The 21,199-nt window shown below is 39.1% G+C and overlaps 1 protein-coding gene across 12 annotated transcripts in view; it reads right to left on the reverse strand.

Moving 5' to 3' along the window:
- Positions 1 to 8,210: 8,210 nt before the first annotated feature.
- Positions 8,211 to 21,199, reverse strand: part of RHOT1 (ras homolog family member T1) — a 61,102-nt gene continuing 48,113 nt past the window's right edge. For 5 of the 12 annotated variants that reach the window (XM_027975276.2, XM_027975275.2, XM_027975281.3 and 2 more), the window contains 2 exons: positions 10,735 to 10,878; positions 8,211 to 9,307 (listed from right to left, as the gene is read on the reverse strand). In XM_027975276.2, the coding sequence (XP_027831077.1) occupies positions 9,190 to 9,307; positions 10,735 to 10,878 (262 nt within the window). In that variant the 3' untranslated portion in view covers positions 8,211 to 9,189. Of the gene's footprint in view, positions 10,879 to 14,199; positions 20,093 to 21,199 lie in introns of those variants that run through there. The other 7 variants (XM_027975280.2, XM_027975278.2, XM_027975279.2 and 4 more) reach the window with 4 other exon arrangements.

Genomic DNA, 21,199 nt, shown 5'->3' on the forward strand with positions numbered 1-21,199 from the left:
AACTTCATTATTATCATATTGTTATAGTGATCTGTGATCAGTGATCTTTGATGTTACTATTTAAACTGTTTTAGAGCACAATGAACCACACCCCTGTAAGAGAGCAAACATAATTGAAAAATGTTGAGTGTGTTCCACCTGTTCCACTGAGCAGCTATTCCTGTCTCTCCCTCTTCAGGCCTCGCTGCTCCCCAAGACACAACTATAGTGAAATAAGGCCAATTAATAACCCTACCTTGACCTCTAAGTGTTCAAGTGAAAGGAAGAGTTGCACGTCTCTCACTTTAAATCAAAAGCTAGACATGATTAAACGTAACAGGGAAGGCATGTCAAAAGCCAAGAGAGGTTGAAAGCTAGGCCTTTCTCGCCAGTTAGCCAAGCTGTGAGCACAGAGAAGTTCTTGAAGGAAATGAAAAGTGCTACTCCGGTGAACACATGAGTGGTAAGAAAGCAAAACAGTCTTATTGCTCTTGTGGGGGAAGTTTAAGTGGTCTGGGTAGAAGATCAAACCAGCCAAACATTTCCTTAAGCCAAAGCCCAATCCACAGCAAGGCCTTTACTCTCTTCAATTCTATGAAGGCTAAGAGAGGTGCTGCTGCTGCTGTGCTAAGTTGCTTCAGTCGTGTCCAACTCTGTGCAACCCCATAGAAGGCAGCCCACAAGGCTCCCCCGTCCCTGGGATTCTCCAGGCAAGAACACTGGAGTGGCTTGCCATTTCCTTCTCCAATGCATGAAAGTGAAAAGTGAAAGTGAAGTCGCTCAGTCGTGTCTGACTCTTCGCGATCCCATGGACTGCAGCCTACCAGGCTCCTCCATCCATGGGATCTTCCAGGCAAGAGTACTGGAGTGGGGTGTCATTGCCTTCTCCGAAGAGAGGAGAGGAAGCTACGAAAAAAAATTTGAAGCCAGCAGAGGTTGGCTCATGAGGCTTGAGGAAAGAAGTCATCTCTATAACATAAAGGTGAAAGATGAAGCAGCAAGTGCTGAGGTAGGAGCTGGGCAGAAGATCTAGCTCAGATACTTAATGAAGGTGGCTACACTGAACAACAGGTGTTTAATGTCGGCTAAACAGTATTTTGGAAGATGCTAGGACTTTCCTAGTAGAGAGTAGTCAATGCCTGGCTTCAAAGCATCAAAAGGGCAAGCTAACTCTTACTAGGGCCTAATGCAGCTGGTGACTCAGAATGAGACTCATGTTTTCATGCCTGCTAATGCAACATCCACTCTGCAGCCCAGGGATCAAAGAGTAATTTCAGCTTTCAAGGCTTAATACTTAAGAAATCCATTTTGTAAGGCGATAGCTGCCATTGAGAGTGATTCATCTGATGGATCTGGGCAAATAAATTGAAAATTTTCTGGAAAGAATTCAACATTCTAAGAACATTCATGATAAATGGGGAAGGGTCAAAATATCAACATTAAAAGAAATTCAAAAGAAGTTTATCCCAACTCACGGGTGACTTTGAAGGTTCAAGACTTCAGTGGAGAAAGTAACTGCAGATGTGGTGGAAACAGCAAGAGAATTAGAATTAGAAGTGGAGCCTGAATTGCTGCAATCCCAGGATTTAACTTTCACGGGTGAGAAAGTGCCTCTCAGAGATGAGCAAACAAAGTGGTTTCTTGAGACGACGCGACAAAGATTGTTGATGTGACGACAAAGGATTTAGAATATTACATAAACTTGGTTGATAAAGTAGTGACAGGGTTTAAGAGAATTGACTCCAATTTTGAAAGAAGTCCTCCAGTGGGTAAAGTGCTGTTAAACAGTATCCCGTGTTATCAAGAAATCACTTGTGAAAGGAAGAGTCAATTGATGTGGCAAACTCCACTGTTATCTTGTTAAGAAATTGCCACAGCCACCGCAACCTTCAGCCAACCACCACCCTGCTCAGTCTGCCGCCTTCAGCACTGAGGCAAGAAGGCTCAGAGGGTGGTGAGCATTTTTTCAGTAATAAAGTTATTTTTAAATTAAGGTATGCACATGGTTCTTTTAAGACATAAAGCTATTGCACATTTAATAAACTACAATATAGTGTAAACAGAACCTTCTACATGCACTGGGAAAACAAAAAGTTCAAGTGACTCATTTTACTGCAACATTTGCTTTATTTGGGGGTTTGATACCAAGCTTGCAATGTTGCTGAGGCATACTGCATAGCCATACAATGAAGTATGATTCCGCTTCCTCTCCAGAGAAAACGCAGCACCGATACATGCTGCAATGTGGACGAGCCTTGCGAGCATGCTAAAGAGAAAGAAGCTGGACTTCCCCGAGGGCGCAATGGATAAGAATCTGCCTGCCCATGCAGGGGACCCGGGTTCAATCGCTCGTCCAGGAAGATCTCATACACCGTGAGGAGCGACGAAGACCGGGCGCCACAAATGCTGAGCCCACACTCTCGAGCCCTCGAGCCACAGCTACTGAGCCTCTGTGCTACAGCTACTGAAGCCCACGTGCTGTTAGCCTGTGCCTGTGGTCTGCAGGAGAAGCCCCAACACCGCAACAAAGAGTAGGCCCCACTTGCCACAGCTAGAGAAAAGCCTGATTTAAAAAAAAGCAATGAAGACCCAGCACAGCCAAAAAAAAAAAAAAAAAGAAAGCCAGGCACAAAAAGACCACATATTGTAGACTCTATTTATATGAAATGCTCAGAATAGGCAAACCCTATTATCATTTTTGCAACTTTAAAGGTTTCAAATTATTTCGAAATAAAAAGTTAAAAAAAAAATAAAATCAGGGTTCTTGATGAGATCACCAAGAGACAGCAGAGATAGAAAGGATGAGGAAACTCAGGACAGAACCTTGGGGTGTGCTAACACTTTTAAAAGGGTGAACACAGGTTGAACAGCAAGAGACTAAGAAAGCAGTCAGCCAGATAGGAAAATCAGTTATTTGCACCACCTGCCAAGACAATAGGGGTGAGCGACGCATTCCTGGCCCCAATACCCCAGACAACTTAATCAAGACATTTGTCAGATACATGTAGCAAAAAAATCTGGCTGCCACCCAGGCCTCAGCAGCTCACCCAGATGCAAGGGCTCAGCCCTGCTCAAGTGCGGGGGGTGGGGCAGAGGCTTCCCCCAGGTGCTGTCTGCTGTGGGGACAAAGATCTATTTTCCGGGGGAAGGAAGAAGGTGAAATACCACCAGGGACGGAGCTCAGTGAATGTACACAATGACCCTAATCTTCATTTTAGAGAGACAGGAGAGAGAAGCAGAAAAGTCAAGGGATTTACACGCAGAATGAGGCAGAGCTGGCATTCCAACTCTTAGCTCTTCAGTCCATGCTTTTCTATTCCTCTGCCAGCAGCCTAGTGAACTGTCAGTAGCACTAAGAGATTAGTCTCCAGGGCTGCTAGTCAAGTGTATCCACAAGGGCTGCTGTGACTGAGTAAAGCGGTTTCTCAAGAAAAGGTTGAATAAATCAAGAAAATTAAATTAGACACAAGCAGATTGGCATGTATCCCCCTGGGTACTTTAAGGCTAGGCAGGAGCAGTGGTAAAGAATCTGCCTTCCGATACAGGAGGCACAAGAAACGTGGGTTCCATTCCTAGGTTGGGAAGAGCCCCTGGCATAGGAAATGGCAACCCACTCCAGTATTCTAGACTGGGAAATCCCATGGACAGAGAGCCTGGCAGGCTATGGTCCATGGGGTTGCAAAGAGTCAGACACGACTTTGCGACTATAAACACCACCACCACCAGGAAATGAAGACATACACAGTCCCTGATGCTCTTCTAGACGGTATACAGAACAAGTTGGGATAAAAGACACTGGAATTACAGAAATCCCAGAGGCAGACTGGAGAAGCAGAGATAAAAACATTTCATGACAAAACTGTTTTCCCTTCAATTAAAGCCCCTGTTCCAAGGTACTTTTCTGTTAATAAATAAAAAGCAAAACAGTAATTGTTTTCAACATTAACAGTTTTAGAACAATTAAACAAAAACCATAAAGACTGCTTTTAGAAGAGTAGTTACATCCTTACCTTCCCTCAATTATCTACACCTGAAATAAACCTAACCGCCAAGCCTGCACTCCTCTAAATAGACATCATCAATTACCTGGTGACAGCCACCAGAAGGGAAGGCAAAATGCCTCCGAGGAACTGAAAAGCGTCCAGAAAATTTGCTTTGCCAACTTTAACCCTTCTTGGTGATAGAAATGTCAAACTCTTTATTGTTTTTTTTTTTGCTTTCTCTATCTCTTTTTTTTTGTTGTTGGCCTGTCTTTTTAAACTGAACATACATATTTGCTAAACATATAAAGTCAGGGCAAGTGTTAAGGCGGGTTCCTCCAGTGGAAGGAGGGCTGAACTGGGAAGTCAGGACATCTGGGTTCCAGCCCTGCCCAGGCTTACACTAACAGTGTGGCTTTGCGCTTAGTTTATGTAATCCTAGCATAGAGTTGGACAGATGATCTTTGTGCTCTACTTAAGCTCTGAAATTCTGACTTCACAATCTAAAGAAGTAAGAGGCATTATGACACGGTCATGCATAGAAGGGATAGTCGCAGATAACTAGAGGTCAAGCTAAACATTCTTGTGGAACTCTTTCCCCTTTTACATAGGTCATAAGGTAACTGGACAAAGGGAAAGCACACACTGATAAAGTACCAAGAGAACAGCTCCAGGTGTACTCAGAGGAGGTGGACCCTCCCCTTACGAGCAGAATGCTGCCCTCGGAGGCTGGTGCCAGCTCATCCAGGGCACCAGGTCCTAATGACCAGTATCTTCAGTAAGAAGGGAGCCAATCAAACACTTAAAACATGACAGAAGTCATTTTAAGTTCTTCCTAGTACTGCACCTTTCTGAATTCCAAAACAATCAGATAATTTTTTTTAACCTGCTGTGTGTTTACTACTAGTATCTCCATCAATTACACCAAGGAGTTGGTCAAATCTGGCCCACGGCATGTTTTTCTACAGCCTGTGAGCTAAGAACATTTTCTACATTTTTAAGTGGTTACAATAATCAAACTAAGAATACTTTCTGACAAATGAAAATTATGAAAAATTCAAATTTCAGGGCCTATAAATAAAGTTTTATTGGAACACAGTCATGCTTGTTTACACAATTTTCTACGGGTGCTTTTTTGCTATGACATAGTTGAGCAGCCGCAAAAGTCTCAAATATTTATTCTCTGACCTTTTAAAGTTTGTGACCCCTAAGTTACACCACATCCTATATACCAATATCATTCGGATAATAAACACTTCCAAGGGTCATTTGATTATAAAAGACCTATATGTGAAGAATGAGTAGGAAATAATGAATGAAGAAAAGTGTTTTCATGGAACTTGGACTTTTCAACATATGAAGATAATACTAGCAGTGCCTCCTTGTATTCGTGTACCCAAGAGGCAGCTTTCAATCTCTCAGTTTCACTATCTCACTTTCTCAAGCCCTCTATGCTAAAGGAGAAGAGAAAATCTACAGAGCAAACACTATCACTGGAAAATACAGCCGGGAACCAGAATGGCACCATGAACTTAGGAAATGTTTCCAATTGAATCAAAATCTCACTTTCCAATAAGGTGTCCCTACCTTCTGAAACAAAAATAACCAGAACAAAGGGTGTGGCGAGTGTGAGCATGCCACGGGAGGCAAGTGAACACAGTTTTTGAGTGTGGGGTGCACTAGAGAGATCTGAAACACATTAGCTGTGATACTCACAGATCAGAGACTTCCACAGAGCTGACAGCCAAACAGGTTAACAGACATTCACTCTCACTGACGGAGCCTTTTGATAAATAGGGTCTAAAAAACAAGAATTACTTGCAAGATTAGAGGTTTTAACAAATGGGTTATTGGGACTGTGAAACTGGGGATCGAGGTTTTTGGTTCAGACTACCAGCATGGTGCATTCTCATATTATTAATAGAAACATTAAATAAATTTAGAGTCTTGCCATAGGGTGTTTCTTAAAAAGCATGTAGTCCAGAGTCAGCTTCCTAAGAACACATGGACTCAAAAATGTGAGGATGATGCCAAATAGATAAATGTGCTAATGAAAATCAGGTCACGTACCCATTTTTAAGATGTGTGCATATATTTTCAAGACACTTTTCACAGGAAGCTCAGTTTGGTGACCTGGATAGGTGGGATGGGGTAGGGATGGGAGGGAGGTCCAAGAGGGAGGGGGGATATATGTATAGACATAGCTGATTCACTCCATTTTACAGCAGAAACAAAGACAAACTGTAAAGCAATTATACTCCAATAAAACAAAATAAGAGCTTCCCAAGTAGCACTAGTGGTAAAGAGCCCACCCATCTGCCAATGCAGGAGACGAAAGAGACACGGGTTTGATCCTTGGGTCGGGAAGATACCCTGGAGAAGGGCATGGCAACCCACTCTAGGGTTCTTGCCTAGAGAACCCCATGGACAGAAGAGCCTGGTGAGCTACAGTCCACGGGGTCGCAGAGTCGAACATGACAGAAGTGACTTAGCATGCAGGCATGCAAAAGAAAAGAAAAGAAAGACACTTTTACATGGACATTTACTAGTACAGTTCAGACAGAAGAGGCATCAAAGCTAACACCAGTTGCATTCTGAGGGTCTGTTTAGGAAAGGTTTCCACGCTGTATCGTTTCAGCACTTACCTCTGTTTCCCCTCTGCTAGTCACTATCCAGTTGCCTCCTCTGCTCATTCAGGACCGGCTCAGCAGGACGCCTCCTCTGTGTTGCCTTCCCCTACAGGTGATGGGCTGATCTGCACAGATGCCTACAGCATTCCTATCTCTTCTTTCACAGACCACTTCAGAAATGGTGACATGCTCCCCAAACTCCAGACGTCAGGGCCCACTCCCACCAGCACTGGGAGCTCCAGCAGTGTGGGACATGGCCCATTGTTTTGGTCAAATGTGAAAGAGAAGGATCAGATGGATGGCAAGAAGCAACAGCATGGGATGTGCTCATTAAGGCTAAGTGACTACATCACGACAAGGGACTACAAACCTACAAAGTGACGCTCTTTCACAGGACCGCCTCAAAAATTCATTAAAACGCTGTAGCAAACAGTTTCAGTACTGTTCTTTTAAAAGAGAATGCCATTGGCACAAAGTGGAAGGTTTCCTTTCAACCCTCAAATTCCTATAGCGATCATCTGAGTATACTGTAAAAGCCAGAAGAAGCCTTTTGCTGTATTCATTCACACATTTTCCTACATTAACTAGTCCCTAACATGGATATGAAAGAAGGAAAAAGACCTGCATGAGCTTGGAAGTTAAAGAGGTGAAGGCAGTGTTTCCTCTGCAAACCCATTCCCGCCTGGACTGAGAGGAGAGGGAGGCTGCTGTCAAGAGCAGGGAAAGAAACAGGGCAGCTGCCAGTCTGCCTTCTTGACAATCAGACACTTCAAACGAAAAGATTGAGAGAGAAAAATCGCAACATGTAAACACAATGCTTTTCACCTTTTTGGCAAACTACCTTCTCTCCTCTGTTTCTCACAAACACAACAATCTATAAAGCGTATTCACGTAAAATAACATTTTAGTTGGAACAAGGAAGAACTTGGGAGGAAAGAATTAACTGAACTGGAAGCTGTATAACTGAAATTTATTTGGTAAATGAGGAATTCCCAGGAAATAATGAAAATGAGGTGTCACCAGACTTTTCTTCGCTCAATTCTCCTTTTCCTCAGATTCAGAATGAAAATGTGAGGGAGGGAGATGGGGAAGTGTGCAGATGAGCATGGCACACAGTATTTTACAAGCTCATAGCTAGTAAATTATATTGTTACTAGCTGCTCAAGGAATGTGATCTTCGGAGAAAACACTCCTCAGAATGGCAAAGGGGGAAAAAAATCCATGTTAAAGGAGAAAATAAACATGTAAATCATAGTAGTAAAACTATATCAGTTACGTATGTGTAGGGAAAAACAACTGCCCTTTCCTAATAGATTTCCCCACAACTTTAAAATAGATTTCCTCCTAATAAGTCTTCTTTCCTAATAAGTATTATCTTTCTGTATAAAAAATAATTTGTAAGATAAGAGACAGAAACCAGAGGAATTTCATTTCATCTGTACAGAAATAATCACTACCCCCCCACCCCTGTTTTGGCCACACTGTGTAGCTTGCGGGATCTTATTTCCCTGACCAGGAATTGAACCCCGGGCCACAGCAATGAAAGGGCTGAGTCTGAACCACTGGACCACCGGGGAAATTCCCAGAAATACTTACTTTCATGAGACAAAAAACTCAAGAGCACAGTACACAGCAGTTATTTATTTAAATACTTGAAAAGGTCAATGATGGAAAAAATAGGTTTATCATGAGAGTTTATATTCATCAGATTTATTTTACCATTTAAAAAAGTGCTGCTTCTAGGTTATCCTAGCCAGATATAGAACAATTCATGACACATGCAGCTACGGTAATATACTATAATAGACACAGCCATTATAGAACAATTTACACTTTGGGAGGAAATTCAGTAGTAGTAATGGTGACCGTTTATTTAAACTAAAAACATTGATAATATACAAATCTGTTTTCTCTTTTGATTGAAAGGGCTATAAAATTCAACGTACTGACAAAGGAAGCAACATAATCACACGAGTGACACCTCGGCTAAGTGCCTTTAGCTTCCTCCTTCCTTAGAGGAGAGCCTCACGTTCAACCACACAATTTTTAGACTGCACGATGACTTCAAGGCTGGCCTACCATAAAGGACGGGACCGAAAGAAATTCATGTTTTTTAAAAACAGAGAGAAAACGGCAAATTGTGCCTTGTGTACTCAAAGTACCCAAAGATCATTCTGAGTAAATGTGAAATAAATAAGTGATCGATGAGTAAAATACAATCTCAGAGCTGACTTAAATCCAGGAGAGTGAGCCAGCTGAGCACTAACAATACCATGTCGTAACGTCCAGAAACATCGTTTCTGGAACTCAGTCTGGGAGACCGTATCTTGCCTGAATATGTACATTATTTACAAAATATTCCCTTTTGGCCTCTGAAAGTTAGCCGTTTTAGTTTGGCTGTTAAGTGGTTTCTTTCATATGCTAGCCAATACTGCAGTTATAACTAATCATTAAAATACTCTTATGCATGAATTACAAATATTAATAAAGTAACTCTGCAATGTATAAATATCTCAATATTTCTAGCGGAATTTAAAGCATTCAGAATGTACATAAAAGTATTTGTTTTTGGTAGGGCCAGTATTCTTTTTTTTTTTTAATCATCGCTGTTTCAGTAATGCTTTGTACATGGCAAAGCCCAAAACTGCAAAAACAGTAGCACCAAAACTTGCTCGAAGCCAAAACGTGGAGCTCTTGAGGTCAGCTTGTGTCACGTGCCTGTAGTCAAAAAATATAATTAATGTTTAAAACATGATTAGTATGAAAAAAACAGTTATGTGGACAGTCTATTTTTAGGGAAGTATTAGCACACTTGTCAGACTAATTGCATACAGTAATGGTCACCAAAAGCATTTGTCAATAAGGCCGTATGTACACTGCTTAGAATGTCACTGGCTTAAGACATACTGTAGACATCTGGGAGTAAACAACATCTAAAATGTTAAAATTTCCTTCACAAGAGAAATGGAGAACTTGGGCAAATCAACCTGCCACTGTTTAATACCAGCATGGTCCTCCAAAATGAGAGGTTAAGGCTGAAACCACACAATTTTGAGAGTCAATTTCATGGAATCGCCTGTCCCCAGGAACCAAAAGCTATCTTGTAAGCAGTTAAGTGACAAGTGACAATACTTTTCTAACAGCAACGCTTAAAATCAACTTTAGAAACACTGAGTCCCATAAAAATTTACCAAAAAAAAAAAAAAATCCCAAAAAGGAAGGGGGAAGATTTACCAGTTTGCATTAATTTGGTTACTGCTGATTAAAGAAAGAAGAAGAAACAAACAAACCAAACTCTGGTATTAGTCAGACAGGCAGTGACAATGGTACCAACCAAAGGACATGATGTAACATGATGGACTGAAAGGTAAATGACACAAAGGAAGCCATATTATGCATGACAAGAACAAGGACAGCCTGTACCACAAACTGAGTTTGTGAGCATGCTCAGTTAATAACACTGCTAAGCACCCTCAAGGGTCTCAAGTATGACAGCTTACCATAGAGAAGATTAAGCTTCAAAGAAAAAGTTGGAACATTTTATTCAAGTGTCACTGAAGGTTTAGTTAAGTGAACATAATTGAGGTGATATAGAAAACTTACAGGATTAAGAGTTTAGAGAAACTGCCTAGGTTATTTTACAACTGAAGTAATAAACAGATTTGAAGCAAGAGTCAGACATCATTAAAAGGCCAAGACACTGACACAAGCGAAAGAGTTAAGAGCCAAGAATACAAAAACTGTACAAAACTACTTTGCCTCAGTAACAGTCAAAAGTGAACAATCAGATTAGTTATCACACAATGCAATCTGTACGTCCCTAAGAAGCAAGGCTGTCGTACAAGCAGAGTGCTCCATGCCTTACCACCACAGAGAAACAACACACAGCACTCCAACTCCTTATCCTTCCCCAGTTCCTATTTAAAAAAAGTCACTCCTTACATAGTCATCATTTTACAAAGCAAAGTGATAACACAGATTCATGCTACCTTGCAAGTTAGTTCTTCCAACAGGCAATAGTTCATTAAAAAGAAAAAAAAAGAGTTAGGGAAGAAAATACTTAGGTTTTTTAGTTTTTTTTTTCCAGTTTTTCCAATAGGAAAAACTTCAACATAGCCAACCCCACTGGTTGTGGGAAATGTTACCTGGCTTCAAGAAAAAGTGGACCGTGAGATGACTCCATGAAGATGGAATCTTCTACAGAGCTGACGGCGTGCACCTGGTGAGTAATACTGCCTTCGTCGTCTGCTAACAGCATGGCACCCCACTCAGCTACCCGGGCTCTTAACCTTTTATACACATGCATACAGTTTGCAGTTCACAGCACAGCTCACAAAAGAAGGGGACTGAAAGTAATATCTCTTGATTAAACATCCCACACACAAACTGAGTTGCCATCCTATTATATGATGCATCTCATGATTTCTATATTTAAAATGAATGTATCTGCTAGAATATTGCCAAACTTTGGAAAAAAAAAAATCTATCTATATATACTCTTTGAAAACACTCACATACCATGCAGGGAAACCTAAGGCTGTTGTATACCTTCTCTATGTATCCCCCAGAGGCTGGTTCTTGGTATATCTGAAAGACTAAGAGAAGCCCTGGGAACTAATACTACAAACAATACTTGACAATGACTTCGGTGACTAGAAGTACTTACTCAAAATGAGGCTAACAACTATTAGTCATGAAGTTGAGAGATACTTCTAATTTCTGATTACTAAAAACTACAAACATATATCTATAAAAAAAAAAAAAACAAGAGAGTAAAACATCCCAAGCGCTGGCTGCCACGGTCCTATGACGAGTGTTTCCGAGTCTACAACTCCGAGTCAGCAGAGACGTAGAGGACGGAAAGTGAGAACACGGACTCAAAGCGCGCCAGAGTTCTGCTTCCGCTTTGGTCTCTCTCTGATTTTCATGCGTCTTCACGAACAGAAAATATTTTTACACTTTTTTTTTTTTTTACACTTAATTATAAAGTAAGTGTAAACGGGGTTAGGATGTTAGCTATAGTGACATTAAAATCAGCGAAAATAATTTCTTATAAATATTCTTCAAGTATGGAATCTGTTAACACAGCTTAGCTCTCCTTGCTGTTGCTGTAGTTGTGTGGCCTTTTTTTCCTACACTGCATGGCATGTGGGGTCTTAGTTCCCCAACCAGGGATCGAACCCGCAACCCCTGCAGTGGAAGCAAGGGAGCCTTAACCACTGAACCAGCCACGGGGGAAGCCTCTCCTTTTGTTGTATTCTGAGAAGTAGTACCATTCATGAAATAATATATTTTGCCTGACTTTATTGCTTAGCTTTCTTTTGCATTTCCAGATAGTAATTATTACTTCTCCCTAAGCTATAGTATAGTCTTCAATAGGCAAAACAGTGCTTCATATTTATAGATGACAAACAACATAGATACATGTTCAATATACAGCTAGTTTAAATCTCAAGGGAACCATTAACTTATAAAGTACATTTCAATGACTCCACTGATGTTACAGCAGTTGTTTAAGATACTTTTAGACATGGAAAACTACTTTTTAGACAGAAAGCTACTTACGAGAATTATTTTATGCTTTTACCATATGCATTTAAAAGCTACATTAACCAGGCTCTATTTATAAGGAAAACACATTTATAATGGATGGCACATTTGCACTGCCTGCCTAACAACACCTGAACAGACAAGAGTGTGATCTTAATTGTACCCCATAAATGTGAAGAACTGAGCCATGCTTGTCATTTCAGGTCTCAAGCAGAAGCAGAGCAACAGTTTCAAAAAGCTGCTTCCTAATTCATGTCTAAACTCAAGCAAAAAGCAATTCTTCCACAATTCTTTCCAAATGACTCATATAAAATATCTTAGAATAAATTATAACGTCTTACTGTATTTTTTTCTTGAGTTTTTTTGGCTATTAAAAAAGTAATATGAGCACATTATATGAGAAAATGAAAGCAGGAAGGAAAAAGTCACTTAGAGTCCCCTAAGGCAAATAATTAAAAGTTGTGGTATTCTCTTTTAGGCTTTTTTCAAATGTGTTTCTCACATAGCTGCAAACACAATGCATATAATTTATATATTTTATATCCTTTAAACATATTACATAAAGCCTTTTCCATGAATATAGAAACATCCTTTTAAATGGCTGCATTGTATTTTTATTGGTGGCTATTTCCATTTACAGATACCTGTAACTAAAGTGATAAACACTATTTCACATAACATTTTCCACTACATTTAAAACAGTTTCTTTAACATACCTTCCCAAAATGAAAATTACAGGGTCAAAAATATGTGTGTGTGTGTGTGTGTGTGTGTGTGTGTGTGTGTAAAAAGGTTCTTTTTTTTCCCCAATCTATTGATATACCAGAATCACACATTTCCCTATTTTATGTGGAATAAAATAATTTAGGTTCAGCAGTATCTCTTTTTACAACATAAGAAATAATGACTAAATGGTAAAATATAACCTTAATTAATCATATAAAGCTTGCTAGAGCTTTTGAGTTCTTAAGCAGAGAATCCCTGTGTTCTGAATGCTGGCTTTCTGGCTTAAAAGTGCTCTGGGCCCATACGTCAATCAGACAACAAGCGCTCTTTGATCCAAGTGTGGGAGCAAACCAACAAGTTTGGACCTAGACATTATTAAGGCTGCTACTTAATAAGGCAGAAAGAAGGAAATGTTTCCAAAATTCAGGCAATAAAGAGGTATTTTAAAAACTGTGTGAAGGTCACAGAAGGTGCGTAACGATGGACCAAAATTCCTATGCACCTTTACACAGAATGCCTTAAAAAAGGCATACAACATGCTCCAATTAACTCTGCAATTTACAGCAAATATAACAACATGAACTAAAATCTTTATGGGGTTCAGTGTATTTAACCAATAATAAAGGGAATGTTATCAATTGCAATGTTCAGAATCACAGAATAATCAAATCCTTTATAAAGGGCTCAACGGAACTAAACCTATTCCAGCTATTCCCAAGTAGGTATTTTTAATTTTGTTCTCTATAATGTGTTACAAGACTTTACATATGAGGTATAAAAACTATACAGGCATACCTCAGAGGTATTATGAGTTCAGTTCCAGAACACTGTAATAAAGTGAATATTGCAATACAGTGAGTCAGATGAACTGTTTGGATTCCCAGTGCATAGAAAAATTATGTCTATGCTACACTGTGGTCTATTAAGTGTGCAATAGCATTATTAAAAAAAAAAAACCATACACATACTTAATTTAAAAATACTATAAATATCGCTAAAAAAATGCTAAGGATCACCTGAAAATGCAGTTACCACAAACCTTCAATTTGTAAAAACCACAGTATCTTCGAAGCACAATAAAGCAAAGCACAATAAAATAAGGTATGCCTGTACTGCAGAGACCTAAATGTCTGCAAAAATTAGAATTTGAGGCAGGAGGAGAATTCAGAAAGTCCAGCTATCAACTAATCTAGCCTTAGACTGCAGGCTATTATGCAGTGGAAAGAAAAGCTCAATAGTACATACTCAAAAGCAGTGAAGTTAAGAGACTGTGGAAGAGTAGCTTCCACCCAGTCACTTTTATCAGTCCTCCCATACAACTTCTCAGAAATAAATTTGAATTTCATATTTTTTATTCTTCTATCTCACCACTTCACCCTTCCCAAACAAGGTGTGCAAAGGCACTAAAAATGAATAGTCTCTTAGTTTTATAATTCTTTTCATACATATATCTCAGGTATGCATTTTTAAGTTAATACTATGAAACAGTCTATGCAACTGTAATGCATGTAAACCTAAAGTTAACTAGGGTTTACAGATATCATACATAGCTTTTTCCTATTTGTAATTACATATCCCAAATTGAAAATTATACTGAGGTCATCGAAACTATAGTTAAATCTTTTGTTTTTAAACTTGAAAAAAAAAATGTCTCTGGATCTCCCTACTTTTATGTTTCTTCCTGGTGAAGTAGTTTTTTATATTTATCTCTAATAATAATGCCATTACTGTTAATTATAGTTTTAATAATGACAATTTTCCTAATTGAACAATTCATACCTAGTAGGTATGAAATATTTTAATATTTCTCAAAATAGGTTAAGAAATCAAAATATAGTGTTCAAGGAAGATGAACTGCAACACAAATCGTAAGAAAGCTGTTAACTGAGCATGCCTAAACAGTAACAAACTTAGGAAAGGGACACAGGTGTGCAACGTCAAATGCTTCACCAAGCATTAGAGGAATAAAAATTCACAGATGACTATAAATACATGGGAAATAAATAACGTTTATATGTTAACTACTGATAAAGGTTGGAATAAGCAAACTCCATTCTGTCGTGTCCTTTAAAATACTAATCAAATGGCAAAAAATTTTTAAATTATATGCAGCAGCAGCTTACTTGGCAAGAATCTATAACACAACTCTGGTGCAATTTTAAATGCATGATCATGTATATGCATTCAAATTCAAAGAAAAGCCTTGTAAGGACCTTTCATATAAACATAAAAGTCTCATATGAAATTAAAACACAGGATGCACTTCCTTAAAATGCAGTATTTTACTGCAACATGGTATCTTACAGACTCTTATATTCCCAATGGAATCTCTGTAACATTAAGACTTCTAGGAAACCATCCTCTTTATAAGGCAATCCTGTGAAAGGCAGCTCATTTTGGTGTGACAACTGTAAAACATCTCTCTTCAAAAATAGAGTTCCTATATTAAGTAACATGACTTTAAGAGATGTGAAGGCACTTAGGTGATTAGTAAAGTAATAAGGGCAAATGAAGTAAGTCATTAATGAATGGATTAAAATAAATGTCTCATGTATCCAAATTTTAAAAATACATTAAAAAGCAGAGTAAAAAAATACATGGGTATGACCGTCCATCATATTCAGTGTGGAGCTACACACTTTGTTGCTGAAGTAAAATACTATTACCAAACTTAGGAAGTAATAGGAACAAACAATCTGTACAAAGAAATAAGAGAACCAAAATATGTATCAAAGAAAACTACACCAAAATGATAAACTGTAAAATAAACAATATGATTAAACTACAGGTTAGGAAAAATGGGAGGACTAGACACTGAAACGCAGCTGGGAAAAGGATCAAGAGGAGTTAAAAAAATGACTAGGTGGCACAGACAGACAAATCAAAGTGAACATCTAAAGGAAGGGGCAATTAAAGTGCTGGCTAGGGTACACTGCACACTAGAGTACACTGCACACTAGAACACACTGGTGCACTACAGTACCCTGGTACACTAGAGTTCAATGCACACTAGAGTACCCTGGTACACTAGAGTACCCTGCACACTAGAGTACCCTGGTACACTAGAGTAGTGCACTAGAGTACACTGGTGCACTAGAGTACCCTGGTACACTAGAGTACACTGCACACTAGAGTACCCTGGTGCACTACAGTACCCTGGTGCACTACAGTACCCTGGTACACTAGAGTACACTGCACACTAGAGTACACTGCACACTAGAGTACACTGCACACTAGAGTACCCTGGTGCACTAGAGTACCCTGGTACACTAGAGTAGTGCACTAGAATACACTGGTGCACTAGAGTACTCTGCACACTAGAGTACCCTGGTACACTAGAGTACCCTGGTGCACTACAGTACCCTGGTACACTAAAGTACACTGCACACTAGAGTACCCTGGTACACTAGAGTACACTGGTGCACTAGAGTACACTGTACACTAGAACACACTGGTGCACTACAGTACCCTGGTACATTAGAGTTCACTGCACACTAGAGTACACTGGTGCACTAGAGTACCCTGCACACTAGAGTACCCTGGTGCACTAGAGTACCCTGCACACTAGAGTACCCTGGTGCACTGGAGTAGTGCACTACAGTACCCTGGTACACTAGAGTTCACTGCACACTAGAGTACACTGGTGCACTAGAGTACCCTGGTACACTAGAGTAGTACACTAGAATACACTGGTGCACTAGAGTACACTGCACACTAGAGTATACTGCACACTAGAGTACACTGCACACTAGAGTACCCTGGTGCACTACAGTACCCTGGTGCACTAGAGTACACTGCACACTGGAGTAGAGCAACATCCTCATGCAAAGCAAAAGTGTGCTGAAATTAGAACAATAAATGCTTAATAGACTAAAACCCTGGGGAGTTCAAACCAATAAACCAGTCCACTCCTACATAGTTCATTTTAACACCTTTAGATTTAAGAGGTATTTATAACTAAAATATAATCACAAGGTATTTTTCTCCAATGACGTGATTTGCACGGTTTGAAATGAAAGCATTGCTAAAGAATGCAATCATCTGGCCACATACGAATCACCCTCCAAACGTATTTAAATTCAAATAATTCCAGCTATTCATAAATTGTTCTCAAGAAAAACATAAACCTATCCACATCTAAAGGCTGAGACCATAATTACCCAAGAACAAAGTCACACGTCAGGTATGTAGTTAAACCAATATTCATTCAATTAGGGTTGAAAGAAAAAAAATTAGTATTACTACTTTCTACTTGAAATATATCATGATAGTCAATTAGCTAAAAACAAAAACAAAAACAGACAATTTTTTCTGGTCAAAGACAGGGGAAACATGGACAATTTCAGAAATGTTGGAACTGTTGAAACTGCCTAAGCGTAAATTAATTAATTTGACACAGATCTTCTCAGATCAGGTTTAATATTAGCATAAGGCACTAAGGTCACTGAAAATATAATCAAAGTTTAAAAAATTTTAACATAATATTTAGAAACGTATTTAAATACATGCCTAGATCTTCACATTTGTATGATATTTTGCCCCAGATCACAGCAGGATCCTATCTAATGCAGGTACTTAAGTACTTAAATGAATAAATCAAAGCAGTGGGAGAATGACATAAGGGGAGAATATGGGCCCAAACATGTATTATCTGGAAGTAATTTCTATTTTGGTGACCAACATTTTTATTAGCACATTAAAACAATGTACTAACTTGAGAACAGCATGCATATACCAATATTTGTATATTAATTTCTTTGCAGACATTTAACAAAATTTTTGCCTTAAAGGAAAAATTTTTTAATGTTTATTTACACATCTAAATCAAATGCTAGGCACAAAAGATTTCTAAATCCAAAGACCTGAGACTTATTGAGTAAGAAATCCTCCCTATTGAATGAAGAGTAAAAAATTCTTATATGACTTTTACTCAATTACTAAATCTCTTTTTCCATTTATGTAATATTAAGATATACCTGGCTCAGCAAACCAATGGTGAAAAAAGTGGTTCCATAGAAAGCGGTTCCATTCTCACTCTACCAATGAGATTACTTTTTCAAGTTTTTAAAGAGAAAGGAGTAAAACTGTATGTGGGGTGTTTGTAAAAGGCATTTTCATTCCTTGCTGCTGCTAAGTCTGCTAAGTCACTTCAGTCATGTCCGACTCTGTGCGACCCCACAGACGGAAGCCTACTAGGCTCCCCCGTCCCTGGGATTCTCCAGGCAAGAACACTGGAGTGGGTTGCCATTTCCTTCTCCAATGCATGAAAGTGAAAAGTGAAAGGGAAGTCGCTCAGTCGTGTCCGACCTCAGCAACCCCATGGACTGCAGCCTTCCAGGCTCCTCCGTCCATGGGATTTTCCAGGCAAGAGTACTGGAGTGGGGTGCCATTGCCTTCTCCGTTTCATTCCTTAGGTGTACTTATTTATTTATTTATTTTTGGCCTGCATTTTCACAACTCTAGGCTATGTCTTAAGACTGAAGTTACAAACTGGTGGCCTGCAAACATGTCTTCTTTGTTCTGATTAATACTTTAAATTTTTAAAATTTCATTGCTTTCATTTAAACAGCAGGAATTCTCATATAAAAATCCCGACATCTGATGTCAGAGAATCAGAAGTCCTGGCAACATCACACTTGGACAACGACCGATAGCTGGAGCTGAGACACGGCTGCCTCTTTCAGACAGGACCTGTCATTGTCCCCACCTCTCTTACTTCTCCTTGGCCACCTTCTTTCATTAACATTATCCATCCAGGCCCTGTAGGCATTTCCATTTTTGGCTTCCACCCTCGCCTACCTCATCTAACAATCCTTTTGTGAATTCGAAGAAACTTCAATATGAAACTCATAAATTTCCACTGGACTTCTAGAAAATAAATTAGTGAAATACCTACTAGGGAAGAGGCAGGAGTTCTTTGAAAAGTGCAGGGGTTCCCCTCCTCATCTTTTTCAATCTTTCCCTTCTTGATTACCAGATGTAAGTCATGTATGCTGACATTACCATTAAATTATTTCTAGTTTATAAGTAGGCATGACAAAATGTACTGATTCTTCTTCAAGGATCACTATACAGAGCAACTTATGATGAGCAATCTCATCCAATAATGCACACCCAACCTCTTTCACTGGGAAGCTGACTAAACCAACCTAAAACTAAAACTGTCACTGAAGATGCAGACAACAAATCAATCTGCAATTATGTACAATCGAGAGCTTCTAGAAGGAAACAGATGGTTTATGATCAGCAATTATTAGGAGCCAGGGTAAGTTCATCAAGAATAAGACACCAAATAGATGTCACTTTCTATTTCGATAAAATTAACACATTGGTAGATCTGAGGAATGTGGTAGAAATTGTAATGATTTCAAAAGAGCTCTCCATGAAATTTCCTGTAAGATAACAAGGTAAAACATGGGCTGGATAATAAGATATTTTTAATTGGCAGAATAATCTTTCCCCCAAAATTCTGAATCTGTGTCACTGGGAAAAGAGTTCTCTAGTAGAGCACTAAAGGGTTTGCTGGCTTGATCAACTTCACTCTCTAGTCGCTGGGTATTCAACATTACTTTTTATCACTAACTTGAAAGATAAAAAACATAGCTACCAAATTTGCAAATAACACAATGCTGAGAAAGATATATAATGGGACAAATGACAGAAACAATGTCTGAAATGACTGAGCTAGAACAAATGGACTGAAAAGAATATGACATTTAATAGAGAGATATATGTATCTGCAGTTAGATTCAGAGGGCCAACTAAAAATGTCAAAGACACAATTAGGGAGGAGGGGACACTGCTTTCATAGCACTTCACAGGAAAAACAATCTGATTTCAGTTAACCCCAAGATTAATACACATCCACAGTGGGCTGGGGCTTCTACACAGTGAGTTCATGCAGTAGACAGGTGCTGTCCTAACTGTGGAACATGACTGCCCACCGTTATGGAAAGTCAGATTATACTTGAAGCACCATTCTCCATTCTCAGGGGCGCTTGTTAAGAGGTACTCTGAACACCTAAGGGGCTTTCAGATGAGGGAAACGAGAAATGATGAGGTCACTAAACCGACTAAGTTAAGAAACAGCTGAAAGAAATGGGGATGTTCTACCTGGAGAAGAGAAAATTAGGGGAGACATGATGGCCGTCTTCAAATGTCTGAAGGATTGCTATGTTGAAGAGGGAGTAGAATAGTCGTATGTTGTTCTAAAGGGCAGAACTAAAACTAAAGGAGAGAAAGTTAAAGGGCAATCATTTTAGTCAAAAAAAAAAAAGCAAAAACAAAAACCTTCTCCAATGAGGAAAGCCATCAGCAGATAAACAATACTCTCTCAAGAAGGCTCTCAGGAAGTCAGTCTAACGGGAGGTTAGGCCAGATGAATCCTAGAATCTCTTCCAGCTCTACCATTTTTGACTCCACAGCTCCTGAATGTTGTTTAGTTTAAACTAGCCTTGCATTTTCTCAGATAGCCATCATGAGAGAATCTGTGTTACTTTTTACAAGGTGCCATTCAAAAGACAAGAGGCAGAATTTCACCACCAAATGAGAGTGGTGATCCCTTCAAAGCAACCACCTGAGACAGCTGCATTCTTATTCCAGAGCTGACAGTTCTCAAAAACATCACCAAAACTCTTGTAGGATGCCTGCAGAGTCCATTTCTGATTCATATACAATACAGCCTCACTGTTTAGTAGCCATGTCTACACTGCTGGTGAACACAAACCAGCCTACTCATTTGGTACAGTTCTGGCCCGCAGTGGGAGTCCAACAGTAACCCAAATAAGATTCATTTCTAACCAAAATCTACTTAGCTTGATCATCTGTCTTAATTAAGCCCTGCTCCCAATGACATCAGGATGATTTCAAAAACCTAATTCATCCATGGACACATAAAAATTTGACATTAGATACAAATTACTATTACATTAATTAGGCTCTTAAATGCTCACAAAATGTAAAATCAATTTGAACAAAGGCAGCATGACCGGAATAAGAACATAACTTCCAAGTTTATTGCTTTGAGGGACTGTATACAACCTATTTTTTTGTTGTTGTTGCTCTTTTTTAAAAGTGTATTATGTTCTAAGCAAACTTCATGTGTTGGGTTCCGTTATAAAGACCTCAAAAACTAGTACTATAGATCTTTTTCCTTTTCCATATTCCTTTGAATCCTTAAAGTTGGCTATTGTCTTCTTTTCAAATAAATATCCAAGGTACTTAAAAAGTTAAAAAAAAAAACAATAAATAATTTAAACAACAGAAAAGTTTTTCAAACCCAAGACACTGTTCACATTAGTATGGTTTTATAAGTCGCACTGTTTGAATGCAAGC

This window comes from Ovis aries, chromosome 11 (assembly GCF_016772045.2).
Source record: "Ovis aries strain OAR_USU_Benz2616 breed Rambouillet chromosome 11, ARS-UI_Ramb_v3.0, whole genome shotgun sequence".
Lineage (NCBI taxonomy): Eukaryota > Metazoa > Chordata > Mammalia > Artiodactyla > Bovidae > Ovis > Ovis aries.